A 27,233-nucleotide genomic window follows, 5' to 3' on the forward strand; every position below is an offset into this window, starting at 1 on the left:
ATCTTGGTGGTCCATGTCCGAACACTAATGACAAACTCTTGTTATTAGTGGACTGAATCAAAGCCAAAGGCATGCCCACCCAAAACTTTAATCCGTTAATGTTTCCTACTCTCTAATTTGGTATTACGAAAAAATACACTACAGTAGTTCTTCAAAGTTGTATAAATACAGAGTAACACAACACATATTGGACATGGTTTGTCTTTTTTATCTCTGTCTTTCTCCCCCTGTCTTTCTTTCTCTCTCTCTCCCTCCCTCTCTCTCTCCATACCAGTCTTCCACCATCAAACTTTATTTTCGTGGGAAGATTAAATATTTCTGCTTGAGAACACCTTTTTAAACTGCCACTGACTGCTGTCCTGGCCCCCTCTGTCACTGCCTGAGCACACAGGGTCCCCCTCCAAAAAACCCACAGTTCTCCCCCATTTTGTCATTCCAAAATGTGGTGAAAAAATGTAATCTTCTAACAAAGAATAGAAAAGGGTGGCTATAGAGGAATTTTTTTCTGCAAGTGGCCTCTTTATTGGGTGGGGGATGGGTGGAGGAGGGCTCCTTCACAGTATCCACACACAACAGGGCTCCAATCTGTCAAATAATTAGCCAGTGTGGGAGGACAAAGGTTTTTATTTGCCCGAATTTCATACATCACTGCTTGAATACATCATCACTGTATTGTGACGGGTCATGGGAACTTCAGCTTAGAGACAGAGAGACGGAGACAGACACACGGAGAGGTCTAAAAAAACTGATAATGAAAAGCTGAAAGAGGGATTTATTTAAGGGTTCAAATTGACGCGATAAAGATATTGTAGACATTAATCTGAAATAGCCATAATTTTGTCATTAATTTACTTTGCCTTGAGAGAGGGATATAAGAGTGGCAAAGTGAGTGATTTGACTGATTAAAACCTTTATTTATACAATGCAAACTCACTGAGAACAAACTCAAATAGAGTTTCCTGTCACACTTTCCCAAAGGAAAGTGAAGACATCATCTTAGTCTCCAGATTGCTTGTTTTGTCTGACCAAACCCAGAGACATTCAGTTTGCAATGATATAAAACAGGCAAACATAAAAACAAAATCGCGCATTTTTTGACATATTTGCTTGATAAATGATTAAAACAATTACTTAAAAATCCGACTGATCATCTCAGCTGTACACAGAATGAATTACAGCAACCAAAAGACGACAAAGTGATAATTTATGCTTCAATCATCGATGCAAGAGATGTGAGAGAATAATGATTGTAATACAGTAATGTAAGAAAATAATGTCTGTACACTGACAAAAAACAAGAACAAGCTCTTTAGATGTAAAGAAATCTCTTATTCTGTATATCTGTAGTTTGCTGTCATCGTACTAGAATTGTTTCCAGTGTATGAGACTGTTTGAGTACACGCATCTTTTGTCACATTGCTCAAAATATGGCTGCCAAACCTCAAGTTACTCTGGTTACTAGTCAGTTCTCATGAAGAGCATTAAGTGAGTAAAAGCAGATTTATTTAAAAAAAAAATCTATAGTGAAACTCAACTGATCAGCTGGTTGATAACGACTTTTAAGTCTCTGATTGCCGAGGCTGCCCCTGCAGAAATACCTAAAGTGTCCACTTCACACCAGTATTTTGTGTTATATAAGGTGTCGCACTGCTTTAAGTGCATTTACTTGAGGTGTCTGTCAAACTAAGCTGTGTTCATTCGATATTTAGACAAACAAGTTGGGGGATTGAACTGAAATTGGCCCCTCAGTGGAACTCTCCTTCTGCGGTCACTGAAATCAGAGGAGAAAAAGTTATCAGGAGCTTGATATTGTCTGCTTTTATAAAGTGGCTGCTCTTTTCACCTTTGAGTTCCTGTGCAACGGGAATAGACCTCTGTATGGCCATTGTTTGGCGTGATTGCACTGGTCCATCACGTGTTTCTCTGAAGGATTAGATTGATCCACTGACTGAAGATGAACTCCTGGTGTCTGTACTGTACCGAGGAAACACAAGAACCAGGAGGGATCTGTGGTCCTAAAGCTGTTTTTGTCCTTTTTTTTTTTACTGAAGTTAATTATTGGTTTGAGACAACTGGGAATCATTTGGGTTGTGGTGATGTATTTTTTGTGTTGTTAAGTGGGTCTCTGCAGTTATAAGGTAAAAAATTATGACTCTATAAGCCTGACAGGAGTGAAGGTGCGTGGGTTGACAAAGGGATCAGCGTCTGGAGAAGTTAAAGGACCGAAAAATAAATGAAATACTGAACAAAAAAAAATACTTTTTTCTATAAAATATACCAGAAAAGATCAAAGTAGGTTTAAAACAATGTATTTTCACAGTTTATATTCTATCCAATGTGAGTTTGTTATAATGTTTTGTTTATTATTTCTATCAAATAACCACACAACATTGTCACACTACTTTCTTACTTAATTTTTAAAAACTGCCTTTTATGGATATTATACATAATGATATACAGACTGTTAATATACAGTATGTAAAGGATATTTATACACAGTATACATTTCAAGTGGTCACTACTGCTTCCTGAGGACTCACAACACTGTTGAATGATCACTTTAAAATGTTTAAATAGAATTTTAATAATTTTATTACGTTAGAAAAAGTGCGACATTTACCTTTTGTTACATCTCTATCTGACAAAGAGCTGATTTATGCATGAAACTTTGTACTTTTTTACGTAACAAAAACTCAAAAGGAGCATTCAACAGTGTTATAAGTCAGAGATCACATATACTTTTTCTGGACTGAGCTCCTGTACAGGAAGCATGTATCACAATATTCTGCAGGTTGAAATCAGTTTTTAAAATTCAAAATAAAGTCTAATCGTTGTATTTTTTATTTATTTATAGTTTTGTGGCTTTTAGGCCTAAATGGCCTCTTTAAAGCACATTTTATGTTTTAGTTTTGTCTCTGTTGCTGTCAGTGTGCAGACGATGACGACATTTTTCTCGACTCCTGGAGTGCTGATATTTGTGTGACACACACATAAATGTGGGTATACAGTATAGTGCATGTTTACGACGGAGAAAGCTGATTGTAAAAAAAATCACAGCCAAGACAGTGAAGAACAGATATATAACGTATATTTTCATCTATGTTTTAACACATTTAATATTTACACATATTGAGTAACAGTAGCGTTGCACTATTCCAAAACCAAAACACGCACAGATGTGAAATTGTTCTTTTTCTTCCTTCCTATGACTGTTTGTTCCATTGTTTGAAAAAAAGAATAAAATAATGAATAAAATCACAGCTGAAAAGAGGACAAACGCCACCATAAAATCAGAAAGTTAAACACAGTCCTAATTGTCATGTGTGACTGAGTGACATTCTCAAATCTCGTCTTGGACTGAATGTTTTACTTTCTCCCTCGTCTTTTTTTTTTTTTCTCTCCCTCAGACTGTGATTTATACACACAACATGTTGCACAATGGGAGCCTTGTTTGCTAAATGGGATAGCCTTAATGGAGACTTATATTTCCAGGATTATATCTGTATTCAGTTGCAAATGATTTGGAGGGGGGGGTCGTTTCAATACTCTTCCTCTGTCTATGAATAATAGTATCATTTGAATTAAGTGGACACCTGGTGCAGTGGGTAAGGCTCTGAGGCGCGCTGTTGACCCGCTACCACTGCCAACTTCCCTTTTTCCCAGCCTGTCCTTATCCGTCCCTCCAAGCCTCCAATTTCATTCTCCCTCCACAAAATGCCACACACTTGTAACTTTAGTCTCCCTTCGGCAAAAACTTGCTCTCTTCTGAAAGGCAAAGGGGTCGAAAAAAAAAAAAAAAACTTTAAGAGAGGAGGGAGAGAGCGGGGGGAGGGAGGGAGAGAAATTCTTATCAATCTCCTCTTAGATTTGGGCAAAGTCATTTGAAAGCGCGGTGTAATGTTTCAGGGAAAACTTCCAATTAAATACTGTAAAAAGATAAAATAACAGTACCCTGGACCTGCCCGTTGCTGGTATTAAAGCCCCCTTTTGTTGATTTATTGTACATTAGCCACTGAGCCATGCAAGGAAGGGGACATTTCAGAAGGGATTCTATTTGTATGCATCCTGCGTCTACTCCACACACAATCAGGCCTGTATTGCGTTTTGCAAATTTATACCAGGATGTAGGTTTAGAGTGTCCCCCCCAAACACCACCACCACCCCAACACACACACAGACACACACACACACACACAACCCCCCCTCCTATGAAAGAAAAAGAAAGTTTTTCAAGTAAGTGTCTGCTTTCATGAGCACAAGTGATTGAGGCTCACAAACAAAGCTTTGTTTCTAAACTCACAGATGTACAGCCCCGCCGTAGCTTTGTCCTCTGCTCCTGAGAAGCATTCATAGATTTCTATTAGAACACAACATTGGATTGTTTGGAAATACTTTTAGAGTGTGGACATCCAATAATAACCCAAAGCTTTCCCAGGGCTGTATTTTTCACCCAAAGAGGAGGAACGAAAAAAGTCTTTTCTGTCCAGATATCAGATAAAAAGAAAGTTGGCTTTTTTTTTTCCCTCATGCTTTCGCTTCGTGAGACGTCCTGAGAAACTAATGAGACTCTGAGCTCTTTAAATCAAATGACAGCAATAATATTTGGCACTTTAAGGTAACTTGAATGAAGATTCTGGGAAGCAACAGAAGATAATGATATTTAGATATTTTCTATCTCGCCTAAAGACGGTGAAAAGTAACTTAGTACATTTACTCAGTACTTCAAGTACAATTTCCATTGGTATTGCCAATTTAATCATCTAATATATGATAATATATCAGTCACATGCGCCATTATTTTTCACTTTTGCTACTTACTTCACTGATACTTAATATACACACACTTTTCCTTAAGTAGTAGGTTGAATAAGTGACTTTTAATTGAAATGATGTAGAATGTATTGGTACTTTTCTTGGAAAACGAGCACCAACATTGGCTCTTTTGCTTATCTTAAAGGATCTGAGTGCTTCTTCCAACTCTAAAAGTAAACAAAACAAAATCAAAAATAACCATCATTTTTAATTATGCACAATATTAAACTAATTATGCAGGTAGATTTGCATTTTCCTGTCTGACCTGTGTTCATATAAATACTCTTTGTTGAAGTGCAAGTTACACACTTTCCGGCAACAGATGACACCTTAACTTCAAGAAAGTCCTAATGTCAGTCTTTGTACAACTACAGCACAGTGAAAACACATTCACAGACACACACTCACACACACACTCACACAGAGAAGGACAGTCATGTTAGAGTTAGATGACAGAGGAACAATTATCCCTCTAATTCTCTTGTCGATACAGTTATGTCTTATGTGGTCGATGGACACGTGGTTGTTATCCCTGATCGATACTGAAACACTTCATAACACATCTGAGGGTGATAGAAGCTGATATCTTGCACGACACCTCCTGATCCCCATTTAGCTATGATTGCAGGCGTTGGCGTGATTCTGTTTGGCTGGTTATGGATTAGCTACTTTGGCCCAGAAGTGGCTGCAGTTGATGATGTGATTAAATCAATGATCATCTCTCTGAAGGCTCTTTGATTCGTTCTCGTTTGGCTGCGCAGCAGAACAGACACGACTGTCTCCGCAAGCAGTGGGACAAATTACACAGGTTGCACTTGAAAGGCGTGATGTGTTCACTGACTTAATGTAGTTTTTTTTAAAAGGCTGGAAAAATGTGTTATTTATATTTGTGTGTACAGTACATTATGTAAACAAGTAAGAGTAGTTTTTATGATTAAAACATCTTAATCTTATAGCAGTTTATTCTGAGTGTGATTGAATAATTTAAACTCCACTTGTTTGCTTTTTCAGGCCTTTCAGCTGCATCTCATGGTTTTCATCATTTAATGGAGTTTTATGGGATTTCTAGATGAATTTTAGTATTTTCAGTTTTTTTTTAAATGAGGATTTAGGTTTAGGTTTTTTTATTAGTTTTTGAATAGATTTTTTAAAAGTGTAATTTTTTTCTTTAAGGATTTTAAGCTTTTTGTGGACAGTTTGGCCTTTTTTAGGGATTTTAATGGCTTTTAAGGTGTTTTAAAAATACTTTTGAAATGCATTTTAAAATTTTCATCATGTTTAGTTTATAGTTTAATACTTTTTTCAGGAATATTTAAACATTTTGGGAGGCTTTTACATTGTTTATAGGTTTTTATGGCTTTTTAGTTACTTTTTAAAGGATTTAAAGGTGAGGCATTTTTAAGATCTCTAGATTTTCATGAGAGATTTTTAGTTTTCGGGTGACTTTAAAGATTCATAGAGACCTTAATAGCTTTTTTAGGAATCTGTAAAGGAATTTTACATTTATTTTTAGGGTGTTCTTTTGAACTTGTGTCTCAGTGTAAAATTGTCCAACTTGTCTACTTGTTTTATCTACTTTTTGACTGATATCAGTTTCATAATAGAACTTTAATCAATTTAACCAATATTTTTAATTCTCTGGATAACCGCAGTCAACACTTTTGACTAAATCATTATCATTTCTGTTGTTTTACAGATGTAAAACATCTATTTTCCTCCACAGACAACGAGCGAGCGCTGCTGCAACACTGCCTCAGTTGTGTCTAGACTACAGGAAATGCAAAATTGCATTTGTTTACAGCCACCAGAGCTCAAAGCGGGTGGTGGTTTAAAAGTCCAGCAGCCAGCAAGGATGGCAGCGAGCTGGGGAGGCTGCAGCGGGCAGGCCGGATATGAGAGAGGGTTTGTCTGCAGGCAGCCAGTGAGGCTCAGCCCAGGATGTGCTGTAAAACTGTTGTAAAGCAGATTGGACTCTTTTTACTGTTTGCATCGCATGACATTTGTTTTTCTCTCCACCCCCCGACAACTCCCCCTCCCTCTGCCTCCCCCCTCCCCTCGCCCTCTCTTTGAATGGACTGTTTGACGCACATGCTGCCATTTTGTGGCTCGGTCCACTGTGTCGTGGCTGTTAGAGAACAAGAAAGTGAGGCAGGTAGAACCAGAAACATTTACTGGGTTTAATTAAGGCCACAGTTACAGAGAAAATCTGACATTTCTTTCTTTTTCTCCCCTTTTCATTTCTCGGTAAACACCAGCCCAGGCAAAAAGTGTCAACGAGCCTCGGCAGCATCGTGATATTTGCCAGTTCCTACGCCTCAGGACCAGACATAATACAAACATAACCCCGACGACAGATTTTGTCAGCTGTCTGCTTGTCTGTCTCTCCAGCTATTGATTATCGTTCAGCAAGAGGTCATAAATGACCCATGATCATCTGGCTGAAAAACATATTCCCAACATCTGACCTGTCGCTGGAGGTTAATCAAATAAACCATGCCGGTCCTATGGAGCATGACTTTGCAATTACCCGTGACTTACTCCTCCTGTATGCCTTTTATTGCATCATTAATACGTAGGAAGCTGGGGTGACAACTGAGGGTGATGGAAAAAACACTGTTTGGTGTGTTTACTTCCCTTAACTTACATGGGGAAACATGCTAAAACGCTCCAAAACATCTGATCTTTTAAAAGAGAACATGAAAATCTCGGAGCTTTAACAGAGGAAAACCAAAATAACACAGACAAATGACAAGTTTACAGTCTCTTACCTCAGTGACTTCAATGCCAAGATATTTATTTACAAGGAGACAGACAAACGTGTCACCTCAGCATCTGCTTTGATGGATGGGGATGCTGTAACATTTAGGATAGCGTCAATAAGAGATGTTAATATCAGAGGACGGGAGGGATGGAGGGCAGCTGTCATGTTGTTTATGTCTGCTACCGTCAGTGTCACCCCCTCAGTTTGTTTGGATGGATCTCAGGACGCCAGAAGAACATAACATAATGTTGAACTCCGTGAAACAAAGGCAGGATTTTGCGTGTTTTTTCAGAAGGCCGAGAGAAACGTCGACAAGGACAGACTTATGGGAAACTTAAAACAGGGCTGTAAATGTTTTCTTTTGTGCTCAATTTTAAATATTCTGCACAGAGTTTGAAGAAATACATCACTGACATTATTCAATTTATATATATATAAATATTTACTGTATATTAATTCAATCAGTCCAATTTATTGTCACTATATGTACAACAAAACATAGTCTTGTCTTCCAGGTTTGTGCAGCCTCCTAAATATAATCAAAAAGTACACAATAAACAACTACTAGTTGTGTAATTATTAGATCATTTTCTTTAAATTACACTGTTTATATTCATATGAAGGGTTCAGCCATTCTTTAAAGGAATAAACCGACACCAGCTTGATTGATACTCCCTGCCGTGCACAAAAAAAACAATCAATTTAGGAAAATCTAACTGGAAATATCTGCTTTGAACCCGTTTCATTAGCACGTTGCTAACAAGGAGACTTCAGAAATGATCAAATAATCGCTAACTGTGGTTCTTAAACCTTACAAGTTATAGGAATTTTGAAGAAATTCAGTTTTAACCAGCAAAACAAAAAGAGAAAAAAAGACTGACTTACATCTACGAGCGATAAGGACCAACAGAGGCTGAAACATTACGGGTTGGCCACTGAGAGAGTTCAGTTACTCTTCCTGTTAATCCACATCTCTATGCAGTACGTAATATCTAAAACATCTTTGTAAAGTTTGTAGTAATGTTCGCCGGGACTTCAACGAATAAAAGCAAAGAGAAACCAACCTTACCTACAACTCTGAAAGTCAGATCCTGGCATTTTGGGGTAAAAAACAGTTCAAAAGTAGCCTCTCGCAGCAGGCCCGAGCCAGAATGGGAGACCAGCAGCAGTCTAACTGGGAATGTGTGCCATCTTGCATGATAAATATCAGTGATTTGCTCCAGGCTTCAGACTGTTACTCACAGGAAGTCACTGTTTGAGTGGGTTTACACAGATGGAGACCATTCTTAGTCAACATTCACATAAAAATCAGTCTGGGCTCTTTTAGTTTCTTTTTTTCTCGCCTCCTTTTCATTGAACGTAGACAGTGGCGGGGGTTTGCTCTTTTACTGGCAGGGAGACAACACCTTTATTTGTTTGCAGGATCTTTGTGAGGTTTAACTTCAACTTTTCACAAGGATTTGTAATTTCACACAGACATGAGTAAGCTTGACCTCATTATTCATGTTTTGGGAGTTGCAGTTCTGTGCTCTGATGCAGTTCTTTAAGACTATTATCATGTAGAAAAAACTGCTTTCGCTTTCTTAACTATTGTGCTCCCAGCTTTGATGACGTGGCAGGACGAGATTTAGGCTGCGGCAGTTATTGGCCTTTTGGTCTAAATTATGAGGACGCTCTGTGTTTCTCCTGGTGTGCTTTAGGATGAGTTTCCTAATTATTATTCTGTCCTCTGTCTGTCTCCTACTGAGAGCCACGCTGGACCAGGAGGCTAAAAAATCTTCACATATGTTGCTTCAATGTGTCACAGATGCCTGCAGGGCTCCTCTTACTGCTTCAATATGTGTTTGGGTCGGTGGTGGAAAACGTATTCAGATCTTTGACTGTTTATCAGTAAAAGTAGCAATACCAAAGTACTCTGTCACAAGTTAATGTCCTGCCTTCACAGTGTTGCTTAAACCTACTTTTAACTGGTTATGAAACAGTCTCAGTTCAATACTGATGCCTCTATATGACCTACATAAGCACACAATACTATATTCATAATGCCTGATGGATTCAGTCAGATTCTCCTTGAAATCAATGAAACGAGGTAGTAGAAACACTACCACTTTTGTCCACAGGGGCAACCCTAACCATAACCCAGAATTTACACAAAAAAGGAAGCAAATATCTCAAAATTAAAAGTTCTAACGTTGTAACTGGTTGAGGTGGAGCTTATTTTAGTGATTTTATATGTTGTTGAGGATTTTTATCTTAAACAATGCATCATTATGTTATAAGTTTAGAATATGGGTGAATTTAAAGTTTTAATAACTATAACTGTTATATAGATCAAAAGTCAACAGTCACTCCTGAAATGTAGTGAAGCAGAAGTACTAATATAAAACCAGAAAGTTTTATGGCATTTTAGGGATTTTTGAAAGTTTTTTTCTTCAGGAATTTTTTTCACAGTTTTTTGGGACTTTTGGGGGAATTTTTTTAAGGAACTGACTTTTGTCACAAATGTGAAATATCTTTAACCTTTAACTTGTTGGCTTCTTTTGTCACCGGTATCAGTTTGATAATGTAAATCAGAGATACTGCATTTTACTTATCTTTACTTCATCAGTGGACTTTAGTCTGTGATATTATGTACAGTTTACACACGTTGGCATTTACACTAAATCTTTATCATTTTAGTTGTTCCTTAATGGCAAAACCTTTTACTCCAATAAAGAAATTCTAATAAGTAAAGGCTCTGAAATGTAGTTTAGCAGAATAATATAGCAGGAGAAGATAGAAATATAAAAAGGAAGTTACTCTCCACCACTGATTGGTGCTGCAAGAAATCCCATTTAGGTACAATAACCCCAAGAAGAATCACAGTCTCTAAAAAACACCATAAGTTTGAGTCCTGGATTTCTTTAAACTACTCAGATTAGGTGATTGCCAAATACACTATTTGTCAGAGTTAATATGAAATGCTGTTTCTGTTAATGCTAAAAATGAAACAAAGGGCTACCTGCAGGTAGTCTGCTTTGTTAGTCGGCTCTGAAAAGACTTCTTACTTTCACTTTGATCTGAAACAGTCTATTCTTATTCAAAACAATTGTGCTGTCTAATTGTTTCTGGGATAACAAAGAGGCATCCTGCTGGTGCATTCAAGACTATCTCCTCTTTGTTTTAGGAAACCTATTGACTGAAAAGTTTGCTCTAAATTTGAAATGTGTATTTTCAGCTGTTATACTCCAGCTGTAAAATATCTGCAGAAAGCAAGATTTGGATTTTCTGTCCTAATAGGGTCTTGTGTATTTCATGTAAAGGAGGCGACTGCATTATATTGTGCTCTGGAGTTTACCTCCGCCAGCCTCAGATGTTACTTGCTCAAAGGTTGTAATTAACTACTGTTTTATTGCATCCATTGTTGTAATTGGCATGCAAGTTTGTGAGAAGGGATAATTTCCTATTTTTCCTAAAATTTGCAACTTTTTTTGCCGTTAGGTTGTTGTCATGTAAGTTTGCACGTCAACAAAGTCCCAAACACATCATTATGAAGCTTTTATGTGTAAGAAAACAGCAGCCGAGGAGGTGTTTTAATCTGCGTTCCTGCCTCTCCCATGCTGCTCTAAATGGAGAGATTAACTCAACACCTTCCTGAGTTTCCTCAAACAACAAAAGTTCCCTTGAGGGAAATATTCTCCTTTTCCTTCCTGTGCCCCAACAAATATTTCAGGATTTTATATCATCCCACACTTTTAGAAATGTATTTAATTTTTGTCCGTTCCTTTCTACCTCTGCCAATTTCCTCCTTTTTGATCCCAGTCCACTGGTATCATCAGTTTCCTCATTTATAGCTTGAAGGCGATCCTGACACCCGGGACGTCATGTGAAACCATGAAGGACAGGAGGCAATAAGCTGGAGAATAGCAGCAATCTTCAGGAAAGTTCTCCATTCACTCTCACTCCCGTAGTCCTCTGTCCTCTTATCCAGCCTTGAAGATAAAGAAAAAAAAATCAATACAGAAACACAGTGTTAGATAAAAGCAGAGAGGGTGAGAGAGCTGAGCCAAGTTGGTTGTAGTGAATTAAAGCGATCAGAAATTTCCCAGCCACTCAGCCCTCGGTCTACATAACCTAACAGCCCTGTCTCGGTGCTGTCTATCACTCTCTGCTCTCTGTTCAATCCCTCTTTGTTCACTTTTGATTTCTTTTTGGTCTATTCCCCCGTTTGCTTTGTGTTTTGGGATGAAGGACCTGCTCTCATTCAGCTGCAATAACTGCTGAGTGAAGGTTTTGGATATTGCGAGGGAGCCTGTCTGAGCTTCCATATCAGCTTTGACAATTGCTGGTCTCTCTGGAGGGACGCGAGGATTGGACTGGAGTGATCAGTCTCTTGTTTTTAGCCGTGCTAGTGGCGTGGCTCTAGGGATGGCAGTGTCTGTCGGTCAGTTCACCACTTTTGGTCCAGACTGAAATATCTCTACATCTATTGGATGGATTGCATCGCACATTTCCTCCCTCCATCCTCTCCATGCGGCCTGTGACAAAAATATAATATAATCCGGCCTGTAAGATTATTATTATTGTATCCATTTTCTAGTTGTTTCTTTAAACTGCCTGTTCATATAAAGCAAAAATAAAACAATTCTTCTTTTAAAAATGTATTTAATTTGACAAAAAAAATGGCAAAGGTCAAAAGTGCGTGCAAACCGTTTGTTTGGCTATGATCAACAAATATGTTTACATAAAATAAAAATTATATAATTTATAAAAAATTACTGTTTGCATTTTTGATGTATGATGTCAGTAATGGAAATATTTTCAGACAATATTGTACTTTCTCCATAGGTCTTCAACGCTGACAGTGGTTCCCCCCCCACATACAAGCTGTGACCCCTGCTTTAGTGCCATCAATTCAGTCAGTACAAAGCCATTCATACAGTATACAGTGCACCATAAAACCACAACAACAATGCTATAAAATGCTTCAAATTAAGTGCAAGATCCAAATTTTAATTTGCACAATATTTTGGTTTATGATCAGCCTGAGCTCAACTTTGTGTTTAGTGGTAATTAGAAAATGGTAGCATGCTAACATGCTACACTAACATGGTGAACATGATAATGTACCTCCCAAATTTTCTCAATATATTCACAGAATTTAGCAATATATCCGGACATAAAATAAATTTGAATTAGTTCTCAATACTTTCACTTAACTCCACCGTACCACATTTTAAAAACTTTGTGTTGTCATAAAGTATATTGTGCTTTTGACAAACTTAAAGAATTACAAGTACTGATGCAAACGTTTAAAAGAAGACATTAATTAATCATACCTTAACAATAGCATGTTGTTTTTTCCATTGTGAGCATCTTATCGTGCTAATGTTAGCATTTAGCTCAAAGCACCAGGACATGACCGTGTAGATTCTCGTTTTACCTGCTTCTTGTACAAATTTATGTCCACTCTCTTCTATCTCTCATCCCCTCCGTCTCTCAGCTCCTCAGGTACCAGATCACATCGACATCTGATGAGCTGTAGCATGTGATGCTCTGCAGGACGTATTTCAAAAGGGGTTGAGGTCATATTTCACTGTTTCAGGGCTGAGGCGCTGTCATGTATTAATTAAAATCCAAATACCCAGTATTGATTGTGTTATCAGGCTAGTGCAGCCAGGGCCCGGTGTATTGATCCAGCCTGTGATTTATGATCATTTTCAAGAAAAATCCTTTTGTGTGATTATATGAGGAAACAGAGGCTGAGTGAGTGTAATTCTTTTAGATCTATTCTGTAGCACAGTGGAGGAGGTGGGGGGCTAAACAGACTGCCACCCTGAAGCCCCCCAGAGGAGAGATATTTTCAACTAAAAAATTGTTATGATCCAGTTGGATTCATTGGAAGGTAAATCAAATGAAGCAGCAGGCTCCACAGACTCATAAGTTACAAACAGAGGCCGCAGCCTGTGGCTTTCAATCTCGCTCTTATAATAATGAGTACAATGCAATTTAGAAATCCTATCCCACCCAAATCTCAGAAATAAAAACATGTCTTTCAAATTGGTCAGGCCCATCAGCAGGCTGTGGTCACAGAGTATGATATATGTGGCTACCATAGACTGTGTACTTACATTTTTAAATGTTTACATGTTTGATGTTCAAAAGTAGGTAGGGCTCCGACCCGACTGGCTATACCGGTTCCTCAGTTCTTGATTGGTGGTATCAACCTCTTCATATAGTTTAGTATGTGCCAAGGTTTTTGAGATATTCATATTTATAAAGTGAATGCATTGGAGGATTTTCACCCAGGAGCACGTTGTTTGAGTTCTGAGTGAAGTCTTTGACTCATTTTAAGTTATTTAAACAAGTCAGGTCTGTAACATAACTCACAATATTTTCCTAACCCTAACCAAGTAGTTTTGGTGACTAAACCTAAGCAAATTACGATCTTATCAAGAATATTGCTCACTTTACCACAGAATGAGAACGTGCTGTACACACCCACATTCTGCCTCACTACATAAAGGGCACAACACTTACTACATTAGCTGTGGATGTAAATTGTGTGCTGAATATGGAAATAATTCCTACCAAGTTGGCTCAGAGCATTGAAAAGTGACATTTGAAGAGGTGAACACCAACAAAGTGGGTGGATGACACTTTCAGAAGTTTTTTATAGACAAATTATCCTGTTGTGGATGTAGCTTGGTTTTGTTTTGGAAGGCAATGTCGCCCTGTCAATAGGGAACTGATCAGAAAACACTTGTGGGTTTTACTGGAAGTAGTGTTTGAGGTAGTGAACTACAAGTCATTGAATTAGTACTTCAACTACATTTTGCAGCAGCTTGTCGTTAGCTCAACTACATATTTAGTGATTCAAGTAGTTAAATTACTTTTCTTGCCATTTTTTCATTCTTGCTAATTATTAGCAAAGGTTCAGCTGGATTATTCCTGGAAGGAAAGTGTCCAACTGATTAATATTGTAAACAAACCCATGTACTCTCCCATGAACTGTGTTTTTTTTTCTTTAGTTAATGAATGGCCTGTGAACAAGTGGGTACTTTTTCTGATTGGAATTTTTTGGCAGCATGTGACTTTTTGTATTGTATTGTATTGTATTTTGTATTTACAGTTTGGTCATTTGTTTTTTCTAAGAGCTTTAGTTAACCAAACTACATTTCATTCTAGGGTGCCTTTGCTGTAGTGAAGTAAATGTTAGCTTGCATCTCTCAGGACTTGTTGTTTGTTGGTCAGTTGTGATAACCTTACTGTGGTCTGTAGTTCTCAAATGTCCACTTTTATTTCCACTTTAGTTTATTTAGCAGTTAAAAAATCAATTTATTCCACAATGTCATATATTATATATCAACCGAATTAATCTGGAAATATTCTAGATATATTATGCATCATTTGCCCTCAATTCAACCTGACATATTTGTTATGTCTGGAAACTTTGAGATCTCCACTAGAAGTTGAAATAAGGTTCTTGGTGTTTGAACAATGTTTGGCTGCACAGAGTTTGTAATGAATGATACGCTGGCAGGTCAGCGAGACTTAAGAGCATAAAATGTAGCTTAACTGACTCTTTAAATGCAAAATCTTGGCCATACTTCTCCTACATGCCACTCAGATATCGACTAAAAAGACCTCCAGTGGAATTAAGTTTTCCCCTCTTACTCAGTGAATAGCTCAGTATGACGGTAAAGGAGTCTCAGAGTCCTCTCCAGAACTCTTGTCGTGTCTTTTAGCCTGACATATTTCTGCACAGCTTTGCATTTTTTTCTCGTAGCTGATCGCTGTCTGTCTCAGCGGCGGGTCAGGGGGCCATTAGCTTGTCATATCTCTATCTGAGGCCTCGCACTCTGTACAGCAGCTCTCACATTCCTCAGCTGGCACCGGCTGACACGACGCTGCTGTATCTGCTCCTGGATTCAGCTGCTAGTAAATCACACACTACACTGCAATCTTCATATGGACAGAAACTGGTCTTCTCAATTCTGCAAACTCAATTTTCTGTTTCATACTGACAGTACTTCCCACTTGGTGACAATCTCTCACTCAAAAAGACAATCAAACACGAAAGTAAAATCTACACAAGAAATGCTTAACTGTAGGCTTTGAGTTAAAGTAAGTCATTAAAATTTAATTCGAAATATTCGTATTAATTGCATTAACTTAGTGAAGTTTGGTGTACAACTTCCATTAACTTTATCCCAGTGGAGTGGACAAAATAACATAAACACCTGCAGGATCTAATGCTGTAAAAGTTTTCAATTTTTTGAGTCTGTTTCAGAGATGTTGATTGATTCGGTCGGTGGTCAAAATAATGTGCTATAATCTGGTTGTCTGCATTGTTATTTCATATTTTTAAATCATATTTTTAAATGTAGGCCTCCTGCTCCATTATATCAGATCCCATGATATATATGTAAAAATATGATGGTGTAGTTTAAAAAAATAGATTATACAATAAAAGGGCAAAACATTGTCTAATATATACGGTATATATCAGCCAATATTTCTTATCAATGCGTGCATTTATAAAACATTTACATGAAAATAAGACATTTAGTCAATCATCTGTCTGTTGACTTGTCTGGAGATGATTAAATAGTATAACTGGAAGGCTACTTAGTCATTTCCCCAACTACAGTAACCATGGAAACATGATGACCAACATCAACTATAAAGAAAACAGAAATGCGTTATCTCTAAAAGTCTTATGTTGAATTCATGACTTCAGTATTTCTAGAGAGTTAAACCAACATGTCACACTGTTGTTGATAAAAGTAAAAACAGTTTAATCTTCACAGTGGTAGTCTTTGTTACATGACTGTTTATTCATTTGTTTGAGCGTAATCTCACATATTCACTCCCTGTAGCACTTTTATGAACTGAAATGTTATATTTTAGGCTAATTTATTAATAAATATGATTTATTTAACTTGAACTGATTTTGTTCAGGTGCAGTTGCTTATCATATTAAACACATTTGTTCCTCCAACAGATGTACACAATAATTCAAGTGGTGCTTCAGGCTGCGAGTGCAGTCTGCGTTGGGGTAGGCCAAGTTAGAATCTGGAAGAGATCATGGTCAAGTAGTTGCTAGTTTGATTTTGTGTGCCGACGCTGGTTACAAAGAATCAATATCGAATCAAGGAGGGTTGAGTTTCCAGATAAGCACTCTTGGCCACTCTGGCTATTCATCATAAGTCTGTAGAAACCTGATAGGTCAGAAGAAATTATATTCCAGCACGAGTGGGGCCTCCTTATCTCTCTATAGCAGGGGAATAGGAGACATGCCGATCAATACCAGGCTGTTGTGTAGTACTTGCAATTATCAACAGCTGATTCTGTCCTCCCCCAGCTGCATCTTTTAATACCACATAATTACAAGTTTTGGGACAATGCCTGGTGAAAGGGGATTACAGCTTTGGTGAAGTATGCTTCATTCTTCTCTCAGCTTTGAAATAGCAACAGTATGTGGAAGGGGAGGATCAAACAGTAACATCAAAACAGATTTCATTATAGACTTCATACTCTGATATTTGGCTTAATTTACTATTTTGATCTTTAGATGATAGCTGTAGTGGCAAATAAGAGTTTTAATTTGAATCTATGACCTGTGGTTGCTGATAGTGTGTCAACCACCAAAACTTAAACAGAAACTACAAAAATGAAGGTCTAGTAAGCCTTTTGTTTTATCTTTCAACGCCCTAATTCTCATTAAGATTACAAACTGAGTTCAGGTTATCTCAACACATCCCTGATCATCACTCAAAGGAAGATTTCTTTACCAACATAAAGACATTTTCAGTCTATAATGGCGCCAAATTGTGGGAGGTCGTAACAAATGAAGCAAGGGCTCCAACACCTCCTGTGGTATCCTGGCAGTAGCCTATCGCAGTCGGCTGAAGGGCATCTAATGATGGACCGGAGGCGGAGGCAACAAGGAGAGCGCCGGTGCCTCGGACAAACCTGGGAGTCTCACTTCCGACAGCCACCAGAGTGAGATCGGACCTATCTGCGACCTGAGCGAGATTTTTACGCACAAAGTTTGACTTTACGCACGAATCGAATCCGCCCATAAATGATCTGCAGGATTTTCACATTTTTACGCAAGAATTACCTCCTCTAACGGGTCGATTGTGGACTTTACGCGAGACTCGACATAATAGCCTGTCCTCCTGTGGACGGATAACTGCTCCTGCTAGTGTTGCTCCGCTTAAGTGTGTGTGTGTGTGTGTGTGTGTGTGTGAGGCGTCAGATTCAAGCGGGACACCCATCCATCCACACAGCCTGAGAAGTCAGCGTTTCTTTTGACACAAACTCATCCAGGAGCTCAGAATGGAAACAACTCAGCCTCAAACCTAAACGGATCTCTACCTGCAGCATCTGGCCCTTAAAGTGAACCCCAAGACTTCTCCAAAACGGCATCAGACGCTCACAGGAGTTCAGCTCGGACTAAACCATGTTGGAGCTGCACCGGAGTTGTGCGTAAAAAGCAGCCGCACACCGGACAGGAAGTGAACTAATTATTATTAAACCCCATCCCTCATTTCCATATCTAGCGTGAGTTGGCTGGACGGCAGCCAATCACCCGGCGAAGGGCAGCAAGAGTCGTAAAAGCATTATCCTTCCTCCATCACAATTACACTGACATGCGCAATCTGCACACGGGCATCAACAGCAGCCTCCGTTCGCTTATTTCACCGACCCCGCTCCCGCTGAAGGGTCCCATTCGCTGCTTGTAGATGAGTCGGCGAAAGGCAGCAGCAGCGAGTCGCAGTGAGAGATCAACATGTCCCGCCGCAAGCAAGCCAAACCGCAGCACCTTAAGTCAGATGAAGAGGCGACACAGAGCGGACTCCTCTGCAACAATGGTAGGTGTGCGGGAGGCTTTCAAACGACTTTTACCGGGTTTACTTCGGCTGCTGGTTAATGGACCACCGATTGTCGTTTTGAGAGCAGCTTCATCTAAAAGTGGTTTAATGCAAAGGACGCGTTCAAGTGCAGGGATATGACAACATTGACAAAGATGAAAATATCTCAAACTGTCACAAATTAAACAAAGTGCTTCAGTTTGGTTTTAGTTTCCAGTTTCTTCCTGACTTTTATTTTATTATTTTTATTTTTAACATTATTGAGGTTTTTAGTTTTGAAAACCTTGTTAGTCTAAAAAAAAAGTTTAAGATCTAGTCACGAGACGGGAATTTAATGGTGCACATTTTAATTAATGTTTCATTAAAAATCAGATCCAGATTTATTAACTGTGTGGATGCAGTGCGGAGAACAAACAGGCTGCAGCACACAGCGATGCACGAACACCCCAAGAATGAAACCAAATCAGAACTATTTTCATTTATGTTTAAAAGTTCAGTAGAAACGAGGCCTGATGTGGAAGTAGCCACCAGGCGATGTGTTTCATGTTAAAGGGTCATTTCTGCAGATTAGATTGAGGTTATTCTGTGTTTTGGCTCGAGGCCTTCCTGTCAACTATTAAAACTCTCAAATTTCAACAAGAAACATTTACGATATAAACCTGGAGAAAATAATCTGAAATGAAAACCTTGGCCTTACTTTTATCATCATAAAAAAAATGTATTTACATTTATGGAAACTCCTGTATTTTGCTGTTAGGCTTAATTAATGTAGACTTTATTTTCTATAAAACACATTTCATAAATAATATGAAAAACAAAAGAAATTAGATTAAATGGATCTCAACATCCAGTATTTCTTAATCTGAATGTTTTGCCAGGGGTGTGTACAGTAATTATTAAAAAATGATCAGCCTTGTACATGTTATTTGTAACTAGATCTCGCTTCTTCATCATATTTCCAGCCTACCTTATGATACAGGAGAAGCTTGACATCATTTCTAATATTTTAATATTTAATTAAACAATTTAATTTTCTCTTCGTGTACGTGCAGGGAAAGCCTGGATGATATTTGAACCTTTTAATCAACACAAACAGCTGAGCACTTACTCGTATCAGCACCAATATTTTGACCATAAATTAACCTTTAAACTTTTGGATGTGTGTTCATGCAAAATTGGCTGGATTTTAAATTGAATTTGGCCTCCACTTTCTACATTTGGTGCAAAAAAAATGGGTTTACATACCTACCATCCTCTAGCTGACAGTTCGTGAATCTAAATTAATCTAATTTAATCAGATACATTTCACATGGGCTGCATTTCTTTATATCAATATTGACTTTGTTCGTCATTTATAGCATCAGACTTCTCAAAAAGCAAAAGGCCTGCAAAAGACCAAGCCAATTTCACACATTAATTCAATAATCGTCACCACGATTATTGTTGTTTATGTTTTCAGTAAATTCAGATGTCACTCTATTATTATTAGTGGCTGTGAAAAGGTGTCGAGTGTGGAAGAGGCCCTCCCACAGCCCTGCAGCCAGGCAGGGGGCTGCGCCACCCTGAGATAGGCTTTGATTGAGCCTGCTGACTTAACCTTTGTCAGCCTCACCCTGCGAGGGGCAAGTGCTCCATGTCTGGATCATAATACAATTAGTACATCTGAACCACTGACCTTTGCAACCCAGAGGTCACACAGAGAGCCAAAGAGGCATTAACGCTGGGCTGAGAGTCTGTTTGCTTTTCAGCTGTAGCTGCATGATTATTTATTTTTTTCTCCTCTCATCGCCAAACTACACAGCAAGAAACAGACATAAATCTGTTTTCCGCTCCTAACAGTATGGATTGAGTGAGAGTGACATTTTTAAATAAATTTCTACCAGTGTTGTATCTGGAAATATATTCAGAGCTTTAAATCAAAACTGATCTCTTCTTTGTTTTTTCTGGAAGTAAATCTTACAAAGGGCAGACAAAATCCTGAGCTAAAACAGTGAAAGTGTTTTCGCGCCTGTGTTTGCTGAATCGCCTTGGTGATCTCCAGACCACCCACTTGGTGAGCCAGCGACTGATTATTTACTGACGAGTTTGACTTTTAAATAGATTTTACTCACTCAACTGTGGTTACGCTCTCCTTTTCTGAACTGAAACAAAGTTAAAATCGGTTTTCGTTATCTCAGATGTGACACAATTAGAAGCTAAAGCCTGTAATGTATTAATAACTTATCACTTATTAATACAGAGATTGCACTGTGTGTGTTTGCATGAGGATTTGTTGAGTGTGCTGGTATAATTGTAAATACACCAAACGTCTCAGTCTGTGTTTAGCCTGAGCACACTGGGACTCATTCTTAAGGTGGTGAAACATAGTGATAATTGTAGTGTATTGACTACTCATGGAAACACAAACACACACATGCACACAAACGTACGTGCAAACAAACGTACGTGCGTGCACACACACACACACCACACCACACCACACACACACACACATTCATGTTAAATTCAGCGCAAACACACGCAGGTTTAAATTGCTTTGTGTCCAGATTTACTGTGTTTAAGAACAACGGTGCAGCACATATGTCGACCACACACACACACAACACCCCACACATCACACACAACACACACACACATACATACACGTCTTTTAGTGTCTTATTTTGCAATTCATGCAGTATGTGGCAGAAAGAAAATTATTTTTAATGAAATAAGTAAATTATTGTCACATTCAAACAAAAATATTGGATGAATTAAAAAAAAAGTCATATCTAAACCTGATAATATCCATTTTTCTACTTGTTGTCCTTTTAAAATTGTTATTCCTAAATTGGTGTAGGGAAGCCCGAGTGTATGTAACAATAATTTACTATTGATTTCTCCAAATCTTTCCATCTGGTATTGCTGTCTGTTTCCTAATGGGGCAAAGCCTGAACACATGCAACAGTGATTCTAAAGTGTAAAGTCTTTTCCCAAAGAACGTCACATATCAGCCAGGACAAAGGGAAACTGTGATGTCAAAATTGCTGTCAAACAGAAGGAAAAATTAGTTTTATTGTTATATATATGTGGTATACAGAATTATTTTACATATATATGTAATACAACTCCAATACATACAATTCCACACAAGTTATAAAACAATAAATCCATTTATATCTCATTCAACTGAGGATATTCTGGGTCTTTGATTGGTTTAATTTTATTTTCCTTTACCTTTAGAGCTTGATTATATGTAAAAGTGGCAAACTTTGCACATATAATTGAGGTATTTCCTGCAATAAAAACAACATTATGCTGTCTATTGAAGCTGTGATAGTATAGATTGAGGTCTATCATTAACATTAATACACTTTAAATAGCCTGGTGCTGCAGAATCATGGTTGTGTTTGTCTGGAAATAGGAAAACAATTATGTTTATCGCAGCACAATCAGTAATACAGTAGAAATAAGAAATGTATAACATCTGTTTAAAACAGTTTGGAGTATGAAATGGCTGCAATTTGGTACGTAAAAACACCTCATTAAGGGTTTTGGAGGAACTTCAGGTTTCCTAATCAGCATAGACAAAAAGTGTGTAGTTTTTGAACAAAAAGGGATAAGCGCACAGTTTTCTCTATTAAGATAAGACACATTACTGACATGATATGAATGCACAAAAAAATCAATATACTGTATAAAATTTCATTATCTGTCTGAATGCACAATTGAGAGGTCAGATAACTTCATTGAACTTTATTGATTACTCGGGAAGATTATTAACATCTGAAAACAGGGGGGTGTCAGTTTTAAAGCCTTCGTTAAACACTTGAAAGTAATGTTATTATGGGGCCTGTTGAAGTTTAAGATTGAAAGTTGGATCACAGAATAATTTATACATTTGCACCAGCACTCTAACAGCTGTACATTTAAATATTTGGGAAAACTTAAGCTTTTCTATAATCTAATTTCAAATATAAATAGAGAAAAATAAGTGGCTATTATTTACAGTTAAAACCTGGATTTTAGATTCCCATTCTGTTTCCTCTAATAGCTTAATATTTTCCACACTGTATGACAATGTTATATATGTGTATTGGGAAAGGGTAAAATATAGAAATTTAAGATGTTTTCTTTTACATGAATTAATCTGTTTCTAGATGTGTTTTACATCCTTGTTTGTTATCTTTGGACACTTTGGGACCTAACTACAATGTGATAAAGGAATATGCATGTCTCTGGTGAAATATCAACACAATACATTTTATGTTCTTAATCTGTCTTTTTTTAATGCTTTCAGGCCTCGTGGAGGGCATGGAGAGAGAGGAGACCAATGAAGGCTGCCACAGCAGTGAGGAAACACACATCTGTGACAAATGCTGTGCTGAGTTCTTCACTTGGACTGAACTGAGTGAACATCAGAAAGTCTGCACTGAGGATCCCTTGGTGCTGATTGTGAAGGACAATGAGCGGATGCCAGTTCCTGAGGAATCTCCTATCGGACCCTCTCCAGTTCCTAGTGTGGCATCGAGTGACTCGTCTGCAGCAGACTCCACGGACGCTGGCTTTGAGCTGGTAGAAACGCTGGTGAATGACAATGACAGTCTGGACAATTTAGAGGAAGACAGGGAGCAGGATGAAGGCATGGAGCTTGAGCATCGCCCACAGGACAAATACACCACAACCTCCAGCCCTCAGCCTCCAGATTCAGCTGAGTCCACCTCCCCCCAGATGTCAGCTGCTGGCAGCTACAGCATGCCGAGTACAAATGTGACTCTGGAGATCCTGCACAGCACCCGGGTGGCTGTTGCTCAGTTCTCCCAGGGGATCAACAGCTGCGGCACTGTAGGGAAGGCAGCTTCAGCAGCCATCCCGATGATCCTGGAGCACCTGCTGGCTCTGCAGCAACAACAGGTCCACCAGCTGCAGCTTATTGAGCAGATCTGCAGCCAGGTAGCCATCATGAACAGACAACCAACACAGGCGGCGTTAAAGCCAGTCTCCAGTTCTCTGTCTCTGGCACATAACCCTTTTCCTTCTCAAGGCATCATCCCTCCTACCATCCTGCCACTGTCAGGAACGATACCCTCAACCATCAACGGACAGGCTGCTGTATCTTTGTCTTCTGTGCTTGAAAAGTCACAAAGTCCCCCCTCACAAACTATATGCGGGCAGTCCACCTTTAGAGATGTAACATGTACCTCAGCCTCCTCAGAAAATTCAACCCAATCTCTCTCCAGCTGCAGCAGCAGTATCTCCACATTACTGCCTCCTTACACAGGCTCACACACCAGCAGCATTAGCTGTACTCAGACACTGAGCTCCTCCAGCCCGCTCTCCCTGGGGCAGAGCGGCCTCCTCAGCTCATCCTCCAACCTGCCATTTCTACCTCAGAGCCCCCCCAGCAGCGTCATTTTCCCCAATCCCTTGGCTAGCATCGCCGCCACAGCTAATGCACTTGACCCTCTAGCGGCCCTGATGAAGCACAGGAAAGGGAAACTGCCTAACGTGTCCTTGTTCGAAACGAAGCCCAGCCCAGAGGAGCCCTTCTTCAAGCATAAATGCAGGTTCTGTGCCAAAGTGTTTGGCAGCGACAGCGCTCTGCAGATACACCTGCGCTCCCATACAGGAGAGCGGCCCTTCAAATGCAACATCTGCGGCAATCGCTTTTCCACAAAAGGGAACTTAAAGGTGCACTTCCAGAGGCATAAAGAGAAGTATCCTCATGTTCAGATGAACCCCTACCCAGTGCCAGAATATCTAGACAATGTGCCAACAAGTTCTGGGATTCCCTATGGAATGTCCATCCCTCCAGAAAAACCTGTCTCCTCATGGCTGGATAGCAAACCTGTTGTAGCAACTCTGCCAGCCACTATGGGTCTTCCGCTTTCCTCCACTATTACCAGTATCGGAGGCTCAAATGACCCTGTAAGTGTAACACCATCCGTTAAATCTCCCTACCAGCCAGCTCCTTTTGAATGTGTATCTTTGTCACCTAACCACAGAGGCAGTGAGGCTCATTTCTCTCCTGTTTCAGAGTCTAACCGTGAAACAGAAGCATCAAATATACTGAAAACAGAAGGGGTACACCTGCCCCAAAACTGCTCCCTGAGACTGAGAGCCAACCCAGTAACAGAAGCAACCAGTGCTACGATCCCCTCTGTGGCCACCACACCTGAACCCGTCAACTCAGCATCCCCTGTCTCCAACTCTCCACCCCTCTCGCTCAACTCAGACGTAACTAAATTCCCAACCGTTGGCCCCCTGGACTCTATGCAAACATCTGAAACCTCAAAGCTTCAGCAGCTGGTGGAGAACATTGATAAAAAGATTACAGACCCCAACCAGTGTGTCCTCTGTCACCGCGTCCTCAGCTGTCAGAGTGCGCTAAAGATGCACTACCGCATCCACACCGGGGAGAGGCCCTTTAAATGTAAGGTGTGCGGGAGGGCATTCACCACTAAAGGCAACCTGAAGGCTCACATTGGTGTTCACAGAGAAAACCCTCCTGTTCAAGTGCAACACTCATGTCCCATTTGCCAGAAGAAGTTCACCAATGCTGTTGTCCTTCAGCAGCATATCCGTATGCACATGGTTGGGCAGATTCCAGACTCAACCCTGATGGACGGGATGCAGGAGATGGACAGCGACATCTCTGTCAACGAGAGGAACTTTGACAGTCTCAGCAGCAATAGCAATGACCTCATTGATGATATTTCAATGGATGATGATAATGAGGAAGAGGAAGAGGAGGTAGAGAATATGGAGGAAGGTGCAAATCCATCTAAACCTTTGATCTCTGATTGTAATTCACCCCCTGAGTCGTCCGCTATCATTTCAAGTATAGCTGCTCTGGAGAACCAAATGAGGATGATTGACTCTACTGTAAGCCTAAACCACTCCTTTGGTTTAACGTCCCTAACAAATGGTTTTAATGAGAGCAGTCAACTCAACTCTAGATGCTCTTTATCAGAGAAAAGGGTGGAGAATTGCAGCCCAAATGTGTCGGAATCCTCCTGTTCACCTCGTATATCGGCATCTCCTATTCAAAGCAGCTCAGAAGGCATGACGATCAAATCACCTGCAGTGGCCAGCAACAGGCCAGAGTCCCAAGAGCCTTTGGCAGCCTCAGTGAAGAGGGAGCAATCTGAGTCTCCTACCTCTGCATCAGCAGCTACAGTGGCCCAAGAGCTGAGAGGAATACAGGCCAGCAAGCTATGTGTGAAAGAGGAGACTCCTTACAGCATGTCGTTCCAACTGAGCAGAGAAAGAGGTACACGTGAAATGTTTTTTTTTAGGATGTTTCAATAATCTTTTTAAAGTTTGTTACATTTGTGTTACATTTTAAGGGAGGAAAACTTCACCTCTGCACTTTTATTTCAGCTGCAGGTCAAAACATTCCCAGTCTGGTTACCAGCACATCATCAGGCATGATAAAAACCGAGGTGAATGGTCACAATCAACCAAACAACCTGTCTGAAGGGCAGCACTCACCATTCAGCGTCCACATCCCTCCAGCTTATGCATCAGTCGGCAGCCAGGGCATGACCTCCCTGCTCAGCCCGGCTCCTCCTCGCCGAACACCGAAGCAGCACAACTGCAACGCCTGTGGGAAGAACTTCTCATCAGCCAGCGCCCTACAGATCCATGAGCGCACGCACACTGGAGAGAAACCGTTTGTCTGCTCCATCTGTGGCAGAGCTTTCACCACAAAAGGCAATCTGAAGGTAGATAAAGGAGGTTTTTTTCTGTGTTGTGCTGTCTGGATTCAAGCTGATAGCTTTGTTGACATATTTGGTAGTAAATATCTGTCTTTTTGTGAAATATTATACCACCCTCTCCACAGCTACAGCTAAAATAATTTAATGAATAATCATCTTTTACATTTTTTTTTATCTCTGAGTTGTGTTGTATAGTAGATAGGAGCACACTTCCTTTCCTTCAGTATTGTACTACAATCATCAATCTGTCAATCAACAACATAACCTCCCAGCAACTGTAGAGAAACAAAGCTTTCACAGGTTCTCGTGCATAAAGCCCCCCTGTGTCTTCCCAGGAAAAGAGTAAATCCAGTTTATAAATTAAATCTCCCGTTAAAACACAGAACATTCCCCCTTTATCAAAGACTGTACCAGTTCTACTATTATATATATTCTATATTTATTCTCATAAAAATACACTTACACTTTAGCAAACATAAGAAAATTAGGAATACCGGAAGTGTCAATGTGCACCTTTCAAAATAAAAGTCTGCTAAATATACAACAAAAGATTCAAGAGAAATGTATAATGTTCTGCTTCTAATTTACTACAACGCCATAGTGTTTGTTTCTAGGTCTTGTCCTTTACCTTTAACACCCCTCCACCCCAATCTGAGGTAGACTTCTAAAAATGAGTATAGGGCTGCAGCTTACCATTATTTCCCTTATCAAAATGTCTTCTGATTATTTTCTCCATTTATCAATTCATTGTTTTGTTTATAAAATGTAAGAAACTAGTGACAAATGTCCCAAGACCCAAGGTAAAAACTTCAAATTGTCCAACCAAAAGGACAAAATCCAAAGGTATTTCAGCTATTAAAGCAGAGAATCTTCACGTTTGAGAAGCACAAACCAAATATTTGGCATTTTTGCTTTGGAAAAACATTCAAATGATTAATCGATATTCCGATTTTTAGTGATTCATTTTCTGTTGAGCGACTAACCGATGAATCAGTTAATCATTTCAGCTCTGAATCAGTATTGGCATTCAAACCCCCATACTAGTGTAGGTGTAGTTAGTATTGTCAGATCTTGTAAACTCAGAGCGTGAAATATCTC

At 39.3% G+C, this 27,233-nt stretch overlaps 1 protein-coding gene across 1 annotated transcript in view; it reads left to right on the top strand.

Annotated features, from left to right (window-relative positions):
* Window positions 1-17,706: 17,706 nt before the first annotated feature.
* Window positions 17,707-27,233, top strand: part of sall3b (spalt-like transcription factor 3b) — a 10,535-nt gene continuing 1,008 nt past the window's right edge. The window contains exons 1-3 of the mRNA XM_035681782.1: window positions 17,707-18,435; window positions 22,715-25,687; window positions 25,798-26,141. Coding sequence (XP_035537675.1) covers window positions 18,354-18,435; window positions 22,715-25,687; window positions 25,798-26,141 — 3,399 coding nt within the window. The 5' untranslated portion in view covers window positions 17,707-18,353. The remainder of the gene's footprint in view (window positions 18,436-22,714; window positions 25,688-25,797; window positions 26,142-27,233) is intronic.

This window comes from Morone saxatilis, unplaced genomic scaffold, assembly GCF_004916995.1.
Source record: "Morone saxatilis isolate NCDOM2014 unplaced genomic scaffold, NCSU_SB_2.0 Contig9, whole genome shotgun sequence".
Lineage (NCBI taxonomy): Eukaryota > Metazoa > Chordata > Actinopteri > Moronidae > Morone > Morone saxatilis.